General features: G+C 42.2%; 1 protein-coding gene across 1 annotated transcript in view; it reads right to left on the bottom strand.

Annotated features, from left to right (window-relative positions):
• Nucleotides 1-6,149: 6,149 nt before the first annotated feature.
• rab23 (RAB23, member RAS oncogene family) overlaps nucleotides 6,150-17,871 on the bottom strand; it is a 50,793-nt gene continuing 39,071 nt past the window's right edge. Inside the window, exons 6-7 of the mRNA XM_068020154.1 lie at nucleotides 16,049-16,141; nucleotides 6,150-13,080 (exon numbers count right to left, since the gene is read on the bottom strand). Of these exons, the coding sequence (XP_067876255.1) occupies nucleotides 12,941-13,080; nucleotides 16,049-16,141 (233 nt within the window). The 3' untranslated portion in view covers nucleotides 6,150-12,940. The remainder of the gene's footprint in view (nucleotides 13,081-16,048; nucleotides 16,142-17,871) is intronic.

The raw sequence follows: 17,871 nt of genomic DNA, 5'->3' as shown, positions 1-17,871 counted from the left end.
ACCCAGCTGATGGCACAGCTTTAGTGTTGCCAGCTCTGGTTTGCTGCACTCCTGGAGATTTCATCACACAATCTCTCACTTCCAACCACCCCACCTCACATTCCTATCATTAGTCACCCAACACATAGGGCAGCACAGTGGTTAGCACTGCAGCCTCACAGCTCCAGCGACCCAGGTTCAGTTCTAGGTACTGCCTGTGCAGAGTTTGCAAGCTCTCCCTGTGACCGTGTGGGTTTCTACCAAGTGCTCCGGTTTCCTCCCACAGCCAAAGACTTGCAGGTTGATAGGTAAATTGGCCATTGTAAATTATCCCTAGTGTAGGGAGGTGGTAGGAGAATAGAGGGAAGGTGGGGATGTAGGGAATATGGAATTAAATGTAGGATTAGTATAAATGGTTGGTGGGCCGAAGGGCCTGTTTCAGTGCTGTATCTCTCTATGACATCCATCCTCAGAGTCCTGCTGTCCCACACCAATTTTAAAATGAAGATTCTTGGTTGCTTGATTGGCTGATTCTTGACTGTTAAACAGCCAATTTTCTCATCTCCAGTTATTTTGTTTACAACTAATAAATTAAAGTGTACAAATTAAAAAAAAAAATCATACCCCGATTTTTCTCATCTGCTCGCAGCGGTGACCTGAAGACAAATGGTCATTCCCTGGAGTGTCCAGGGCAATCCTGGACAGTTGGCAACCCCTAGATAAACAAAATAATGCAACCTGATGCTTTGTCTGGAATAAAGCAGAAAGGGTGTGTGCTTGTATCAGCGATCCTCAACACCGTGACCTGATCTCAACCATGCTGTCCTGGCAAGCTGCCAAGCAGCCAAGCACAATCGAAGCACTGGTGACCTCAGGCCACTGCCTTGCCTTCAAGCAGCAAGCAGCATTGGAGAGATTCCAGAGCAGCTGTCTAGCTGGGAATTCGTTACGATCGTACATTACTTTGCTATTTTCATCACTTTGTTTCGATAGTTTCCTGCTCTTCCCCATCCCCGCCGCCCCTCCCTCCCCAAGTATCAAGTAATTGTAACCACTCGTGTTTCAAGGGCCAAGGCTAACACACTTAATATCGTCAGGTTTCAGTACAAAAGCGGAGAATTTCAGTTTTTGTACCTTTATTTAGCCTGATCTAGGATCATTCCCAGGAAAAGATACTAAGCATAACATGACTCCAGGGAAGAAAGCAATACACTGACTTTTATTGCTTAGAAACACTGTGGTCGCTTTACAGAGCACACTAGGGCATATTTAGGGTACAAGTTTAGCATTGGTGTAACATGGCTTCGGTATTAAACTTACATTGTACGAACATCGAGTTGAAGACTGGCCTGATTCTCGAGCAAATGCTGTCAATTCAAATGCATCTTTTCAACTCCCCTGCACCCACCTCCCACTGCACGAATGACTAACTATTGCTCAGTTATTCTGGTGATGTCAGTTGGCATCTAAGATGCATAAAAAGTTCAGTAGACGTGATTTAAAAAAAAGGAAATGCGGTTTTAGAAATAATTGGTGAACCGCTTTAGTCTGTCTTGGACCAACAAAGCTGACAGCATCATATAACGAGAGATCTATTCCACGATAGGGATGGGGGTCAATATGACTTATAAAGAGTGAAAGATAGCAGCACAAAGTATGGCCAACCTATGCGAATATAAAAGCAAAATACTGTAGATGCTGGAAATCTGAAATAAAAACAAGAAATGCTGGAAATACACAGCAGGTCTGGCAGCATCTCTCTCTCTCCACAGATGCTTCCAGGCCTGCTGAGTAGTTACAGCATTTCTTGTATCCATCATAATAATACGCGCTTTTCCTCTGTCCGGACTGTTTTAATTGGTTAGTTCAAGGGATGAGTCTGCTGGCGGGCAGTGCCTGGTGCACGCAGAGCAGAGGACTGGAGTGCATGACGCATGTGCTGCTGTCAACGGTTGGTGGCAGTAATGGCGGTGTGGGGGAGTGGTTGCTATAGAACAAATACAGCGTAAGGTCAGGGGAGCCCAAACAACAAAGTTACACTTGCCGGGGAGATTGTTTCCATGAGGGATGGGATGGGAGGGATGGGGATGGCGTGGAAGGTATGGAACAAAAGGCATGAGGATAGCATGGGAAGGATGGAATGGTATGGGATGGGGATGGCATGGGAGTGGCATAGGAGAGATGGATGAGATGATGAAATTGGTTAAGTGTGGCAAAATGGCGAGGACAGTTATTTGATACGACTTACTATTCAAAAGCTATTCTTGGTACTAACAATTAAAATTCACTAGATTTGAATGAAAAAGTTTTCGAAAAGCTGTCAGGTGAATTAAAAGAGTACATCAGTATTGACCCTATAGACAAAGATGATGAAAACAGTTTATACCCTCTAGTGTTTCTACACAGTCTAACTCCAATGGGCATGCTACCACACAAACCTAGATTCGAGGAAAGAGCAGTTATAATGTTTTGCTGCAAAACTTGAATTCTAAACAAGGACTTTGTCATGAACAAGATTGGTAGTTAGGAAGCTATTTTCTTCAATGATAGATGCTGAAATTATAACAGTCAGATTTCAAGGAAATAGAGTGTTTATTCCTTGAATAATATCGAGCCCATCAGATGTAAATCTGCCTTTTCAACTCAGGAGAAAACAGTTCACAATTAACACTTTCACATCCTATAACTTAAACAAGTCACAAGGCCAGACTCTTCAGAAAATTTGTATTTATATCCTTAGGCCTGCTTTTGCACATGAACAGCTTGATGTAGTTTTTTCCAGGTTGAGAAATTTAGATTCAGTTAAATTCTTTGGTGAAAGAATAACTAGAAATCCTGTACTTAAAGTACTTTTGCAATCAAGATACTAATTTGACCGCAATTGTTTTGCGGGTCTCTGCTAGTAAGCAATAATAGTCGTGGCAATTCAAAAAGTGTGTGTGTGTGAGGCACTTTTGCTTTGCTAAATACAGAAACCATAGGCTGTGTGTTACCACTCAGAGCAAATGCCTTGGCTCCAGTGTCTGAATATGTTTGGCTGAAAAAGACGGCAAAGAATTCAAAAATCAAAGAACTCGGTGAGTTTTTTTTATTAGCAACATTATACAGATATGACAATAAAAACTGGTAAAATTGTAGTGTGATTAGTTTTAGTGTGGCACTATGTAACAGACACATACATGCATATCAGCAGTTGGAGTAACAGAATAAGGAACACTTATTAAATAAATCTTATTACCAGCTACAGTTGACCACAAAACTGATTTATTACACATCCGAAAGTACAAACCCAGTAACAAATGTCGTATGACTGGTATGTTGGGAGATCTCGATATTCATCACAGAGGAAGGCTGAAAAGTCAATCCATGCATGTTTCAATTATCACATTAGTATAATCATGTTGTAAAAGTGAATTGGCTCCATTGCAAGTGGAGCAACCCATTCTGAAAATGCTATTAAGGTCCTCCATTTGTAACAACAGAGCATAACAACCGTTAAATTGGCACAACTGTTTGCCTATTTATGGTACCCCTTGAATGAAACTTTGTCACATGATCAAACAGGTGGCATTCCCCTCAAGCTGTTTCTTGGACTGCTTCTGACAAGTATTTTTAAAATATAAAACATGCACAGCATAAATGTGAGCAAGTCCACAAAGTTTAAACTGGCCTCCATTCATCACATTTAGGATTATGTTATAGTCTGGGTGTGCCCTTTTAAGAAGGTATGGTAATATATGGCCTGTATAAGAAAATAAGAGAGAGTTGCAGGAGTAGGTCATGTGGCCCCTCGATGCTGCTCTGCTATTCAGTCAAAAAAATTTGTCTACTTCAACGCCAGGAGCATCCGGAATAAGGTGGGTGAGCTTGCAGCATGGGTTGGTACCTGGGATCTCGATGTTGTGGCCATTTCAGAGACATGGGTAGAGCAGGAACAGGAATGGATGTTGCGGGTTCCGGGATTTAGATGTTTCACTAAGAACAGAGAAGAGGGTAAAAGAGGGGGGGGTGTGGCATAGTTAATCAAGGAAAGTATTACAGCGGCAGAAAGGACGTTTGAGGACTCGTCTACTGAGGTAGTCTGGGCCGAGGTTAGAAACAGGAGAGGAGAGGTCACCCTGTTGGGAGTTTTCTATAGACCTCCAAATAGTTCCAGAGATGTAGAGGTAAGGATAGCAAAGATGATTCTTGACAGGAGCGAGAGTAACAGGGTAGTGGTTATGGGGGACTTTAACTTTCCAAATATTGACTGGAAATACTATAGTTCGAGTACTTTAGATGGGTCTGTTTTTGTCCAGTGTGTGCAGGAGGGTTTTCTGACACAGCATGTAGACAGGCCAACCAGGGGCGATGCCACATTGGATTTGGTACTGGGTAATGAACCCGGCCAGGTGTTAGATTTAGAAGTTGGTGAGCACTTTGGTGATAGTGATCACAATTCGGTTAGGTTTACCTTAGCGATGGGCAGGGGCAGGCATATACAGCAGGGCAAGAATTATAGCTGGGGGAAAGGAAATTATGATGCGATTAGGCAAGATTTAGGATGCGTAAGATGGGGAAGGAAACTGCAGGGGATGGGCACAATCGAAATGTGGAGCTTATTCAAGGAGCAGCTACTGCGTGTCCTTGATAAGTATGTACCTGTCAGGCAGGGAGGAAGTTGTCGAGCGAGGGAGCCGTGGTTTACTAAAGAAGTTGAAGAGCTTGTCAAGAGGAAGAAGGAGGCTTATGTTAGGATGAGATGTGAAGGCTCAGTTAGGGCGCTTGAGAGTTACAAGCTAGCCAGGAAGGATCTAAAGGGAGAGATAAGAAGAGCAAGGAGAGGACACGAGAAGTCATTGGCGGATAGGATCAAAGAAAACCCTAAGGCTTTCTATAGGTATATCAGGAATAAAAGAATGACTAGAGATAGGTTAGGGCCAATCAAGGATAGTAGTGGGAAGTTGTGTGTGGAATCGGAGGAGATAGGGGAAGTGTTAAATGAATATTTTGCGTCAGTATTTACAGTAGAGAAAGAAAATGTTGTCGAGGGGAATACTGAGATTCAGGCTACTAGGCTAGATGGGATTGAGGTTCACAAGGAGGAGGTGTTAGCAATTTTGGAAAGTGTGAAAATAGATAAGTCCCCTGGGCCAGATGGGATTTATCCTAGGATTCTCTGGGAAGCCAGGGAGGAGATTGCAGAGCCTTTATCCTTGATTTTTATGTCGTCATTGTCGACAGGAATAGTGCCGGAAGACTGGAGGATAGCAAATGTTGTCCCCTTGTTCAAGAAGGGGAGTAGAGACAGCCCTGGTAATTATAGACCTGTGAGCCTTACTTCGGTTGTGGGTAAAATGTTGGAAAAGATTATAAGAGATAGGATTTATAATCATCTTGAAAAGAATAAGTTCATTAGAGATAGTCAGCACGGTTTTGTGAAGGGTAGGTCGTGCCTCACAAACCTTATTGAGTTTTTTGACAAGGTGACCAAACAGGTGGATGAGGGTAAAGCCATGGATGTGGTCTATATGGATTTCAGTAAGGCGTTTGATAAAGTTCCCCACAGTAGGCTATTGCAGAAAATACAGAAGTATGGGATTGAAGGTGAATTAGTGCTTTGGATCAGAAATTGGCTAGCTGAAAGACAGAGGGTGGTGGTTGATGGCAAATGTTCATCCTGGAGTATAGTTTCTAGTGGTGTACCGCAAGGATCTGTTTTGGGGCCACTGCTGTTTGTCATTTTTATAAATGACCTGGAAGAGGGTGTAGAAGGGTGGGTTAGTAAATTTGCGGATGACACTAAGGTCGGTGGAGTTGTGGATAGCGCCGAAGGATGTTGTAGGTTACAGAGGGACATAGATAGGCTGCAGAGCTGGGCTGAGAGTTGGCAAATGGAGTTTAATGCGGAAAAGTGTGAGGTGATTCACTTCGGAAGGAGTAACAGGATTGCAGAATACTGGGCTAATGGGAAGATTCTTGGTAGTGTAGATGAGCAGAGAGATCTTGGTGTCCAGGTACATAAATCCCTGAAAGTTGCCACCCAGGTTAATAGAGCTGTTAAGAAGGCATATGGTGTGTTAGCTTTTATTAGTAGGGGGATCGAGTTTAGGAGCCACGAGGTCATGCTGCAGCTGTACAGAACTCTGGTGCGGCCGCACCTGGAGTATTGCGTGCAGTTCTGGTCACCGCATTATAGGAAGGATGTGGAAGCTTTGGAAAAGGTGCAGAGGAGATTTACTAGGATGTTGCCTGGTATGGAGGGAAGGTCTTACGAGGAAAGGCTGAGGGACTTGAGGTTGTTTTCGTTAGAGAGAAGGAGGAGAAGAGGTGACTTAATAGAGACATATAAGATAATCAGAGGGCTGGACAGGGTGGATAGTGAGAGCCTTTTTCCTCGGATGGTGATGGCAAACACGAGGGGACATAGCTTTAAGTTGAGGGGTGATAGATATAGGACAGATGTCAGAGGTAGTTTCTTTACACAGAGTAGTAGGGGCGTGGAACAGTAGTAGACTCGCCAACTTTAAGGGCATTTAAGTGGTCATTGGATAGACATATGGATGAAAATGGAATAGTGTAGGTCAGATGGTTTCACAGGTCGGCGCAACATCGAGGGCTGAAGGGCCTGTACTGCGCTGTAATGTTCTATGTTCTATAACCATACCTGATCCCATGGCAGCACATCAGAACAGAGTCCGTACCTTCAGAAAATTTAAATCAGGACAATAACAGTGATTTTATAACTGGATTTAATTATCTAAAAGAATACAGCAGCAATTTTGTTCTATTAATTTATTTATTGGGATTCTATTCATATTCACCAAACTCTATGCTGCTTTGAAAGTATGCTGAGTGTGCGGAGACAGTCTGCTTTAAATCCAGAATTAAATGCCACTTTCTGATTTTTATTAGCAAGAGGAGTTTAAATGGAAGCAGCACTTCAGAGATGTCATGCTTTTTATGTGCATGTTGGAAATTATGAAGTAGACTGTATGACCATTAATTGAAATCACTGGAAAATCAGAGGCCCAGCATTTCCCTATAAGCTCCAATAGCACTTTCAATGGTAAGGCTCCTTGCTAGGAGCTTGACATCAGAAAATCATCACTGTAGTGCGTCCTAACACAAACTAGTAAGTGGTGGATCAGATCCTGAGAGCAGTGCACTCCTTCTGCAATTTTTGTGCTTCCCTTTGAGGGGCTCTCCTGGTAACTCAATAAGGCAGCAGACCCATACAAACAGGAAAGATGCCAGGATTGATTCCCAGTATGTGCTGTTCACTGATCTCAATTGGAGTAGAAGAGTGAACACTGCAACTGGATCAAGTGTGGGGGAATAACTATAGCTTTTCCACTTCTGACCCCTTTAACTGCTCTTTTATGCCAGCAGCTGGTGCACTGGACCCATGACTTTTACATATTATTTCCCTTCGCGTTTTGATCAGCCCACTAAAGGAGCTTGTCTGCCTTTCCTTTTCGCTTCTGAGAAAGAATCTCTACCCTTTACCCAGGGTGACCTGATAGAGGTCTTTAAGATTGGGAAAGGAGCTCAATAAGGAAGATGTACTGAAGATGCCTCCACTTTTCAATGAAACCTAAACGAGGGGTTATAAACAAAAGATACTAATAAATCCAGTAGGGAATTCAGGAGAAACTTCTTTACCCAGAGTGGTGAGAATGTGGAACTCGCTACCACAGGGAGTAGATGAAGCCAATAGCATAGATGCATTTAAGGGGAAGCTGGATAAACAAGAGGGAAAAAAGGAATCGAAGGATATGTTAATAGGGTGAGCTGGAGAGGGGTGACAGGAGGCTTGCATGGAGCACAAACATCAGCATAGTACACTCGATAAAATAAAGCACTGTACTTTCTTCCCTTTTGTTTCTTTTAATTCTTCGAGAAGATTAAGGCGAAATTTAATAGAGGCATAGAAAATCTTGAAAGGTTTTGATAAGGATAAATAAAGAGAAACTGTTTCCAGTGGCAGAAGGGTTAGTAACCAGAAGACACTTAGAGTTAATGTGATATAAGAACTGGGGTGAGATGAGAATTTTTTTTTAACAAAGGAGTTATGATGATCTGGAATGCATTTCCTGAAAGTGCAGAGGAAGCAGATTCAATAACTTCAAATAGAATTGGATATATATTGAAAAGGAAAAATATTGTGAAACTACAGGGAAAGAACAGGGGACTGGGACTAATTGGATAATCTTTCAAAGAGCTGCTACAGGCACAATAGACTGAAACGCCTCCTTCTGTGCTAACCATTCTATGCTGATGGGACTTTGCTATGTATTTCCACATCTTCCGTTTTTGTTTCGGATTTATTTTTTTCACCTCCATAGGAGAGGGGAGTAAAATATCCAGAACTGGATGGCTCAAAACAAAAAGGGAGATGAGAATGCATGCTGGGTGAGGAGAAAATGGAGGCTGGTATGTCTAATTCCTCCTTCCTCTCCCAGTCAAACAAACAGTCGCTTCACAGTCATTCTCTCGGCTTAATGTGTCTTTGTGGGGTAGGGGGTAACAACAATTTGCATTCATATAGCGCCTTTAACATAGTAAAGCATCCCAAGGGCTGGGGAGAAATAGGCACCCTAACAGCTAACATCACAGCAGAAAAGGAAGGGAGTGGCCTGAAAATAATGGTTGATGCGTCACAAGAATCACTATCCAAAACAAATTCCGACTGCATAATACAGTGCAAGTGGTAGGTGTACTCAATACCTCTGACTTTTGACACTTGGGATATTTTGTCATAACACCAGCACATTGACTGAAAGCCCATCAAGCATTTCAGAATAGTAGACATTCACAGAGAATTCACTACTTCCTGTATATACTTCATCTGAAAATGCTTACCAGCAACTACAAGCCTCCCCCAACTCCATCACAAGAGTACAACTCTGGAGGATTCTAATCCACCTATTCTCTAGGTGCCACAGCATTCAGTCTCCAAAAGGGACTGCATTCAAAGTGGCTGCCAGGAGGTGCACAGTCCTGCTGGCAGGCAGTGCTCTGACCCAACAATGTGTGTGGAATAGTGGATTGGTAGCAGGTACTGTGACAGCAGTTTTTGCATCATGCAATGAGAAAGGGGCATATATCAGGCAAAAAATTTACAGAGGAGCGGGGCGAACATAGTGGCTATTTGAAAGAGCTGGTACAGGCACGATGGGCTGAATGGCCTCCTTCCGTGCTATGTCATTGTATGATTATATAACACAAGTCCTCCACTGACCGGAAGGCACAGCTGTGAGTACTGAGAAAATTACATATTCTACAGATATGCAGCAGTGAAGATGACAAACTGTACACAATATCATGGCAGCAACATCAAGGAAGCTATAGATTTTCTCAATGTGCACTCTCAATCATGGTGCCTGTCACTAGGAGATTGTGGACGTGCTGATGTGTCATTAAAATTTTCGTGCAGGGCTGTATGCTTCAGGGAGTGTGCATTGAGAACAGCCCAGCCCTCATAAAACCACACCGGTATATCCTGGAAACGTACAGCAGGGGGATCAGCACATGAAGAAAGATTTGGCTACACCTTGCTGGCAGGAATCTTCATCCAAATGGCCCAAATCTCTATCCTCCACCTCTTTCAGAAACCAATTTAAAAAAAAAAAATTACATCCAATCATTGGCAAGGTCAACATTTATTGACCATTAGGTATTTTTTAAATTTTATATTTCCAGAATTTGCATTTTGTCTCTTCTCATTACAACCACGTGCCATTGGTCTTCCAGTAACTATGCATAGTGACCCCAAATAAACCTGAAGCACAGCTATGAGTTTTGAAACTGTAATAAGCCCACATTGTGGGCCTATGCACAAGGTTGGCTTTAAAACAACTCGCATAAAACCTCATCCTTTTTATATTTCAAATATATCACACAGACATAAAATAGCTTTGTTATAAAAATCGGTTACTAAAAAAACTCTTCAGTGGCTAATGTTACTTCTCACAGTGCTTATGGTTGTGTGGAGCATAAACACCAGCACGGACCAGCTGGACTGAATGGTCTGTTTTTGTGCTGTAAAATTCTTTAAAAGAAAATGGCAGCTAAATGTTTTATGTTTAACCATTTGGACACAAGACACATCCAGCTTTCCAAATGCATATGTCCTTTGGTGAATGTTATTTTCCTGCAAATTCTGAACTGAGTGTCTTCAAGTAGAATTGAAGAAATGGATGTCTATTTACCAAAGAACAAGAATGAAAAATGCTGGAAAATCATGGGTGACCAGTTAGCATATGTTGGGAGAAATCTAAGTTTGCATTTCAGTGCAACTCATGGTAATTTAAAAGTTCAACTCTTCTCTCTCTCAGTTTTTCAGTTTTTTAACATTCTTTTGATTTGTAACATTTTCACTTTTTCTTCAAATACTCAAACTGTGAACATTTCTTTTTAAATGTTGGTACATTGGAGTGCTTAAAGGGATAAATGTCACCTTCATTCACTGAATCTGAAAACGTAAACTCAGTTAAATATTTGCAAGTTTAATCCCAACAGAGGAATACTTTCGTTGCAATGAAGCTAAAATGGAGGGGAAAACATCTTCCAATTACTTATATGGAATGTTTTAAACATACTAGTGGAATTTAAGTTCTGGTATAGATTAAAGATCTGATGTGCACCATCCCATCATTTGCCACAAAAATCTACCAAGCAAATCAACAAACATCCCTGAAGACTATTGAATCTGTTAGGGCTCAGTACTTAACTTTCACCAGAAAGCATTGTCCTCAGCAGTCAGGAATTCCCCATGTTCTAGTCAGTTGAAAATACTGTTCCATACATAACCTAGAAAAATAAAAGGGTTTAAAATCTGAGTCCCCCACCCCGCTTCACCCACTGACAACTCCACTGGCTAAATAACAGATACTGTCACTATAGATTGCCCTTGGGGGGTAGTATCAATAGGAGGGAACCTTTACTCCAGAGATCAGAGGAGTTGGCTAGAGTTTATGATAAAGAGAATTGTACATTATCTGTGGGAATTAGTGGACCTGATAAGCCTAATAAACTTAAAATGTTCTTGTATTTAGATTAAAATTTGCACCAATCGACAGATCTACATAACCCAGGAAAAACATCGGACACATCATATATACTAAAACATTCTGCGCACCTTCAAGGCGAGGGCTGGGGACTGGGGGTTCTTGTGAATAGCAGAATAAGTTGTTAATGCTCTCATTTCAGCATGTTAACCATGAACAATCCTGGCTAGAAGATGGGCAGAAAAACATCATGCAAATCTTCCTCTGTAGTGATACGAACGTGCTGCACAGTCTTCACCACAGGGGTTGATTTTGCAGGGGGGGTGGAATATTACTCAAGGTACCTGTTCCCTGGCAGTGCTTCAAACAGCAGATTTAAAAATCTGAAACTTGATAGGGTTACTGAGAAATAAATATCAGTCCATGTCATCTCCTGGACTAGTTTTGATTGCCTGAGGAGGGTGGAGAGGGATTTTCCGGGAGTATTTTTCCTCTCATTAGCCCTGGCTTTTTCCTTCCTCTCCCAGGAGATTACATGGCTGTGGGGAGAGGTGGGGTAGGAGGGAAGAAACGGTCAGTCATGATGACCTTTCCATTATCAGTGTGGGGTAGGCCTGCTGCTCTTTTCCTATCTGTCACTTCCATAGTTAGGCTATACGTAGAGTGAAAGTTCAGAATTATGTCAAAATTCACAGAACCCTGCAACATTATAATGTCATCCATTAACTGGATGGTGTTATTGGGTAAATATGGGCAGCTGCAAACTGAGTACAATAAACCTCCCAGAAAGCCTGGATGGAAAAGTAAAGTACACGTAACTTAAAAAGAAAAAATCATGCAGTGACAAACTTGCCATCTCTGGACACGCAGTATGGTAGAAATATCGTAGTGTTACCAGCGATCAGGTAAAGCAACTTCAGATACAGGCTCCTGCTGTGGGTTCTACTTACCATGTCATTCAGGATGCTGGTATGGGATTTCTTACATACTTGTCAGAAATAGAAAGACAAAGGCAATAATTGCAGTACTGAATTGGCACTCATGCAAATCTCTTGCTCTGAATAATAAGGCTTATGAAGAAAATTACCCGAATCTTGCATGCAAACAAATTGATAGACATGATTACACATGTTCAACAGAAAAATGTCTTGCGTATACAAACAGCAGATAACTACAAACATTAAAATATCAAATGCCAATTTTTTTTTTTACACGTATCTAAACAGTACAAACAACTCAAACCATCCGAATATGGAAAAAACTACTACTAGTAGCAAAATATCTTGCTTCAGGCTGCATCCAACACTGAAATATTGCACAATTCATTAGAGTTAGTTTCATCAATTAACAATCACAAATGTAAAGCACAAATGGCAATACTTTTGTTACATCTGTTCAAATGACAACAGATTTCATAATTCATTACAATGTTTCTCTTTAAAAAAAGGGTTTTTAAGCAAATCCCCTAAAGTAAAGTATTATGAGCTTGGTCTGGTGATTCTTGGTCCCAGTAACTGGGCTACTCTCTCACTTGAAGGAAGTGCTTTCACAGATCAATCACATTGCATTCATTACTGCTTTCCTTTTAGATAATGCAGTGGATCTGGCTGGATGCAGAAATGCTGCACAACTCGAGCAAACTGATTTTCGGAAAATAGAATTGTAAACAAATCTAACATCTCTGAACCAATCCCTACAAAGCCGTGGCACTTGAACAAGCCAGTGATTGCCTGTTCCATTTACAGCCGGGCACGGCTCACCTTTTAAACTATCACAACCCTCAACCAAATTCAGACCGAGTGATTTGTTTTCCGAAGCCTCTGCACTAGCAGAGCTGTGGGTTGCCAAGTACTGCAGTGTCCATAATTATAACCTACCACTGAAGCATCAGAATATCTAAATTAAAAATCCTTACTGATCTCAACAGTTGCACAAACGGTACACGTTGACGCTGTGGTACAATGGAACGACTAGAGTTTCCCACAGCGGCCCCCGAGACTTCTGCTCTTCTTGGTCCTCTGCTTGTTTGGCCGAAGGCTGATAACTGCTCCACCATTTATCATGCTGGAATTCTGGCCAGAGTGACTGCCGCCAGCCGTGTTAAATACTCCTGGGAGACGAGAAGAATTTCACTGGTTTAATGTGATACATGTTAATTCCAGTTACTGCTAACTGCATTGTATGACACCTCTTACTGACCCTCTGCCTTTGTCTCAAAGCTATTCTAAAACTGTACACGCACAGTCTTGCATGAAAGCTTAACATTTCATAAAGTAAGCTGCAACTTGATCTGTTTTTAAAAAAAAATAACTTGTCCAACTTACCCATCAACACAATTTATCTTTTGTCAGCTGGCCAGCAGAGATTGGATGGAGTTTCCTCAAACAATAATTATTATTACTGACAGCCCAACTGCAATGCATTTATTGCTCTTCACCCACATAAAAAAAACCTCTGGTTTGGCAATGGCAAAATGCTAACCTACTTACCCCACCACTAAATCGACACACACAGTCCCTTCTGCTGAAAATACCAACAGGTGCCTCAAGTCTCCTGCAGTATCCCTGACCCTGATGATTTGCCAGAAGACTGAAGTTTACTGTTGCCTTTGACCTTGCCTTGGCACTGCAGCAAACTTTCAGAGGATTTCTGCGACAGCAGCTATAACGTGTGTGGGAGGAAACGAGCATCACTGGTTTAGACAAGCTGTGCCACCAGGACCAAACCATGTGCTTCCGGAAACTGCTTGACAAATTTTACATCACCCAACACAACTACTTCTGCTGTCACAAGATCTATCACTTTACTAGGCTCAGTGGGTATCGCTCTTGCCTGAGTCAGGTCATGGATTCAACCTCCACTTGCGAGACTGGATACAATAATCTAGGCTGACACACCTGTGCAGTACTGAGGGAGTGTTGCACTGTTGGAAGTGTTGTCTTTCAGATGAGACATTAAACCAAGGCCCCTTCTGCAATGCTCCCTCCAAGCACCGCAGTTGCACAGCTATCTTGAATGTGCCATGCAGTGCAATAAAAAGGCTGCGCACAAACAAATGTTAGGGGGAACGTTGCCCATCTCAGGTGGATGTAAAAGGTCCAATGACACTTTCTTTTTTTCTTTCTCCTAGTGATCTAAAATCCAACACAAATCAACCCAAGAAGAGCAGAGCATCTGCAAAGCACAGCTACACCACTGGGTATATCTCGGCCTCTACTCAATACTGTTTGTCTTGGTGCACGGGACACCTGAGTGGTTTCTGGAACTGGGGCCTAGGCCATCCTTTCTTCTAAAGGGAAAATGGAAGGAGACCCAAGACTGATCCTCATACAATCCAGATGAGATTTATCAGAATAGTACCAGGGATGAGGGCCTTCATTTATATGGAGAGACTGGAGAAGCTGGGGTTGTTTCCTTCGAGCAGAGATTTAATCGAGATGTTCAAAAATCATGAATGGTTTTGAGAAGGAGAAGCTATTTCAGTGACAGCAGGGTCAGTAACCAGAGGGCCCAGTGTTCAGCTAATTGGCAAAAGAACCAGAGGTAACGAAGATTTTTTTTTTCTCTAAAAGGTGGATGGAAAGCAAGAAAGACTCGCATTTATATACTGTCTTTCACAACCACCATTCATCTCAAAGTGCTTTATAACCAATGAAGTACTTTCTTGAAGTGTAGTCAGTTGTAATGCAGGAAACATGGCAGCCAGTATGCGCACAGAAAGCTCCCATAAACAGCAATGTGATAATGACCAGATAATCTGTTTTCTATGATGTTGATTGAGAGATAATTACTGGCCAGGACACCGGGGATAACTCCCCTGCTCTTCTTCGAAATAGTGCCATGGGATCTTTTACACCCACCGAGCAAGCAGATGGGGCCTCGGTTTAATGTCTCATCCAAAAGACGGCACCTCCAACAGTGCAGTGCTTCCTCAGAATTGCACCGGAGTGCCAGCCTTGATTTTTGTGCTCAAGCACTGGAGTGGGACTTAAACCTGGAACATTGTGACTCAGAGGAGAGAGTATATCAATTGAGTCACAGCTGAAGCAGATTCAACAGTGACTTTCAAAAGGGAATATACTTGAAGAAAAGGAGAAATTTGCATTTTTTGTCTAACAAAAAGCTATCTGGAAATCTTTGAGTTGATCCAGAGTTGGAGAATTTGTCTGTGGAGGGAAGGGGATTGATATTGTGTTGGCCGTGGCTCAGTCAGTGGCACTTTCACCTCGAATCAGAAGGTTTTGGGTCTCACTCCAGAGACTTGATCACAGAAAACTAGGCTGGCACTCCCAGTGCTGAGGGAGTGATGCATTGTTGGAGGTGTCGTCTCTCAGATGAGACGTTAAACCGAGGCTCTGGCTGCTGTCCCAGTTGGCGTAAAAAGGCCCTATGGCACTATTTTAAGAGCCAGTGCCCTGGCCAATATTTATCCCCCAATCAACATTACTAAAAAACAGATTATCTGGTCATGATCATATTGCTGTCTGTGGGATCTTGCTGTGTGAAAATCGGCTGCCATATTTCCTATATTACAACAGTGACTACACTTCAAAAGTACTCGATTGGCTGTAAAGCACTTTGGGATATCCTGAGACCATGAAAGGGGCTATATAAATGCAAGTCTTCCTTTCTGTTGCTTGAGGTGAACCTTTCAGATCTGATAGTGAATAACTAGGCCACTAACTGAAGAGGTGGGGACTGTATCAGGGCAACAGTAAAGATGGGTGACTGATGGGTTTGGAGGGGATGAAGGCATCAAAGGCAGAGGCAAGGGAGCTATTGAATAGGATTGAATAAGTCAACAACAGAGGGGACCGAGGGAGAGGAAGCTGTGGGTTAGACCTTTCCGGGGTGGAGTGTTGTCATAAAGGCTTCCCACAAGAAACTGGTTTGTTTTGTGTAGAACTCTTACAATCAATAACTGCAGCAGACTTTCATCCCTTGATTTGAATTGGAGTTTCAGATGAAAGGCTTTCGTCTCACCTACTGCGTCACAAACTCTGACAGCTCAGATGAGCAAGGCTGTCAAACATTTTAAATCCGAAGTATTTTTGTCCAAGTTATGAGACACAAAGTACCTATGCGATTGCTTGTTGTGTGCACTTGTTCCTGTTCTTCAGTGGTGTGCTGTTTGAGTCGCTGAAGGTACTTCTCAGCCAGATACTTGAAAACTGTGGAGAGAAAATAACTTGAGCTTGGATCTTGCCACCATTTTATACATTTTCTAAAGTCATTAATAAATACACTATCTAATGTGATGGAGAAAGCCCTTCACCTGGAGATATTGGAACAGTTTGTTTTGACAAACTGTGTTAAAAATGTAATTAGTTTCAAGAATAGATGAATTTAGCAGATTTGAATACATCCAAAAAAACAAACTGCAAAAGCATCCTGAAAGAAATGATGTTCCCTATTGAAATTGAAACAGTGCAATCATTAATGCGAAATTCATGTTTTATAATGTTTCCTGTCAATGTACACACTTAACCTAAAAGCATCAAAAACTACACCAAAAATCTAAAATAATACAGTCTTACGATAATTCACCTGGCATTTAATGGATACAAAATGGTTGATATATGCCTTAAAATGCAGCCACTTAATTTATTTTCAAGCAGTATTATTAAAGTAAACATTCCTACATTAGAACAGTTACTACAATTCACAAGTGCTTCTTGGCTGTGAAGCACTTTGGGATGTCCTGAGGTCCTGAAAAGTGCTATATAAATACAAATTCATTATTTCTTTCTAAACATCGTGCGTGTAGGTTAGAGTGTTTCTCAATACTGCTCCATAAAGCACTGCGGCCCCAATTGGAAACAAAAGCACCATCCTGCACACCACCCTTGCTTCCAGCTTTCAAGCAAGCTCAGGCACTGGACAATCCAAACATAGTCAACAAAATCTTTGGGCTCAAGGGCTCTGCTGAGTAGTACCTTGTCACTGGTACTTGTCCTCACATCCCATAATGGCAGACTGGTTGTGGGTTTGTGCAGAGCTTGTCCTTCCACCAAGACTGTCCCAGCCAAACCCTGAATGAATGAACCTGCTATGCTGATCTAGGTGGATTGAGAGGGATGAACCTCAATAAAACACATTTCCTCAATGGTGGAACAGGCGGATGAGGCATATGTACATGAACTGCTGTGAAGGCAGATGAAGCCTGCAGTGCAACTAGCACTCACCAGTTGTCATAGCTTGTTGTCATAGATTGCCAACCCATAAAGATTGTGCAGTTGTCAACTGCAAACCAACTTTCTCACGTTAAAAGAAGACACGCGCGGTTCTTTGCTAGGGACTCTGAAAATCCCTACAGCAATGGACAAGTGGCATCAGAGAGAGGGCTGTGAACCTGGAGGTCTCTAGTCACAAATCTGCTCGTAGGTGGTGGTCGCTGAGCACTTGGAATTGGGACAGAGGTAGCTTCCCAGCAGCAGCATTCACAATTGAGCCAGCCTTTTTAGGGTTCCCTCTGCTCACCTCACTTGAGGAAGGGGCTAGAAAAGATGCCCCAAACACAGGCTGTCCCAAACTGTCCGAACCAGGAAACTACACCTGGTGGGATCACCACCCTTGCATTCGAGAAAACACAAACAATAAAATGCATGAGTTTCTGTACTTGGAATGAGCGTACCCTTACGGACAATCAAAACAGCAAATGCCCTGAAAGGACAACTGCCACAGTTTATCTTGATAGCTTGAGAGATACACCACGATATTACTGCTCTCAGTGAAACATGACTCCCTGCGGAAGGCCAGCATAGAGGAGAAGGATTGACTTTCTTCTGGAAGGGGAAGCCAGAGGAGGATCTCAAAAATAGAATTGCAGATATACTTAACAGAACTTCCAATTAACATTAACAAATGACTCATGATCCTATGCCTTCAACTCTGTGGTGAC

This window comes from Heterodontus francisci, chromosome 3, assembly GCF_036365525.1.
Source record: "Heterodontus francisci isolate sHetFra1 chromosome 3, sHetFra1.hap1, whole genome shotgun sequence".
In the NCBI taxonomy this organism is placed as follows: Eukaryota; Metazoa; Chordata; class Chondrichthyes; order Heterodontiformes; family Heterodontidae; genus Heterodontus; species Heterodontus francisci.
The sequence above is the reverse complement of the archived record's forward strand: the minus strand, read 5'-3'. Positions and strand labels throughout refer to the sequence as shown.